This window comes from Oratosquilla oratoria, chromosome 40 (assembly GCF_046742065.1).
Source record: "Oratosquilla oratoria isolate Oo_2021 chromosome 40, ASM4674206v1, whole genome shotgun sequence".
NCBI lineage: Eukaryota > Metazoa > Arthropoda > Malacostraca > Stomatopoda > Squillidae > Oratosquilla > Oratosquilla oratoria.
The window spans coordinates 29,619,322-29,621,821 of record NC_134816.1 but is presented as its reverse complement, the minus strand read 5'-3'; the positions used below and the strand labels follow the sequence as shown (position 1 = coordinate 29,621,821).

General features: G+C 42.3%; 1 protein-coding gene across 1 annotated transcript in view; it reads left to right on the top strand.

Moving 5' to 3' along the window:
• The window catches only part of LOC143020584 (uncharacterized), a 1,427-nt gene extending 1,204 nt beyond the window's left edge, over positions 1–223 (top strand). Inside the window, exon 2 of the mRNA XM_076177022.1 lies at positions 1–223. This exon is cut by the window's left edge and continues 469 nt beyond it. Coding sequence (XP_076033137.1) covers positions 1–125 — 125 coding nt within the window. The 3' untranslated portion in view covers positions 126–223.
• Positions 224–2,500: the final 2,277 nt, after the last annotated feature.

Below are 2,500 nucleotides of genomic sequence, written 5' to 3'. Positions count from 1 at the left end.
CTACAGAAGCTCCTGCCCTGGTCATTCCCGAGTCTACCCCCGCCCCTCACCGCTTCGATTACCCCGCCACCCTCAACCTCGAGAGGACGCCAACAGGCTTTGTGTCTTCTCTTATGGCCACGTAAGATGAGTTGCAGGTGTTAGACATTAAGTGTAAATATTTTTTTCCACAAGTTTTGTAAATAAACAAAACAATATACATAAACATGAACGAACCATACAATCATTGTTTTGATAACCGGTTATATCTACTACAACCTTTACAGTGAAAAACGAAAGAAGTGGTATGATTCGCATACATAACTACAAGCAGGGAACCACACCAACACATACAAATACAGATGGACACAGCAACAACTACTTGCATAGAAATCTTCAGCACAAACTAATTATACCTAAGAACATATTCTGACAAAGAAGAAGTAACTGCTTTGAAACCTACTCGAATATACGACTTCAAAGATGGATGCAATTATGTACTCATAAGAAAAGAACTATATCCACATCCTAGGTCAAAGACAACGAAAAGATACACATCAAGTCAGGTGATATGTAAACCACATTGAAAGATGCAGGAAGAGAATAAGAACAGGTAAAAAGAAAAAACGGGGCCTATCAAAAAGGTGTAAAAACGCGAGGCTGAGAGAAGGTCGGTAGGTGGCGTGGCTACACTCGAAACTCACTGTAACACAACCTGAAGACCTCACACATTACACTACCATTTCTCATTGTACAATATCCATTATACTTCAAACATACTTTGCCTAATTCTAATGATTATATAAGTACTAGAACTAGATACACTATTTTCGGCAGTGCTGTAATATAGCACGCTATTTACACAAGTCCACAACCTTCTTTAATTTGCTTAACTGGGGGACTTTGGGTACATAGTTAATCACTACAGCCGAGGCAGACAGCAATTACGTGTGCTTTTTCTACAAACTCGTTTGCAAAGCCATTTCTTATCACCTCTACCGCATTCCAAAGGACTATTTAGCCCCTAAACACACACACACACACACACACACACACACACACACACACAAAACACACACACACACACACACACACACACACACACACATTTGGTATTATTTATCACCGAGCGCGTCCGTTGGAAAATATATCTGTCCAGTTCTTTTTCTCTTCTGGAAATCTTTGAACAAATATACTTCCTGTATCCACAGAAAATAACGCTACCTCCACGTCTCTGTTAATGTTTTATTCATTTACACTTGGTACCACGTCAGCTACTTCGAACTTCCGTCAACGTGTTTGGGCGTGGCTGACACCATGGTATCTGAACACATGGTATGAGATGGTATCACTATATTTATAAGAACGGCTTCCTTTTGCCCTTTTTTCCAACGAAATCCCCCTTCGAAGGACGTTTCTTTATCCTTTTGTGCACTCAACTCCTCCCCTATATCCTCTTCCCGGTCCTGCCAAATCCCTCACAATCACCCATCACATCTCTTTATCCTTCTTCTTCATTACTGCTTACTCTTCGCTCCTTCCTCCTTCCTCTTTGTCGTCCTCATCTCTACTTTCTTCTTACTCTTTCTCCCTACCACTCTAGATCCTTCTACTCTTTCTTCTTCCCTTTCTTAGTCTTCTTTCCAACATTTCCATCTTTATCTCCCCATTCCTCCCAATCGTTCTTGCAATTTCCTAATACTTTCTCCTCTTACTCCTTCTTCTTCTCTTCTCTCCATTCCTCTACGTCCTTCTCCTACTATCCTTTTACTCGGTACATTTCCCAGAACTCTGCCAAACTGTCTACGTCTCTATTCCCCAACGCCTACAACCTACCACAATCCTTTTTCATCCCTTCACTCCACCCACCTCCATCATTTGCCCTCCCCTTGTCCACCAGGTCATCTACATACTCTAAGAACCCTTCCTTAAACTCCACCTGTACCCAACTCCCCCTCGCGACTCCCAGTACCTCGCACTCCACCCCGATCGAAATCACACGCACAGTCTCGTGGACGTATAAAAATAATCACACTCGAGGCCCAAGGACGACTGAGGGCGGCCAGCGGCGGTGGTGGAGGCGACGTGCACCAAATGGATCAGAGTGGAGCGGGTGGAGGTGTTGTAAATGTCAAGGTGGACCGGTAGAGGGCAGTGGAGGAGAGTAGGACTAACGGAATAAGGTAGTCTGGGAGTACAAATACGCGTCCAGATTTTATGGTTTACTACATGACCGGCCTATCCCTTGAGTAAGAACACAGCCTTTGGCTTGGTAAGACTGCTTGTATGGTGAGAGGTGTGTGAGGATTTTATTTTATTTTATTTATCTATTTATTTATTTATTTATAAATTTATTTATTCATTTATTACATAATGGCTATAGGAAGTCCAGATAGGGAACAAGGAGGACAGAATGTTGTTCAACTCCATGTTTAACTCTAATATACTTTATTCCGGCTGGTGCTAAATAATAGTATTTGGCTGACGAAAGGGTTGAGTTGGTGAAAGAATGCTGCAGATT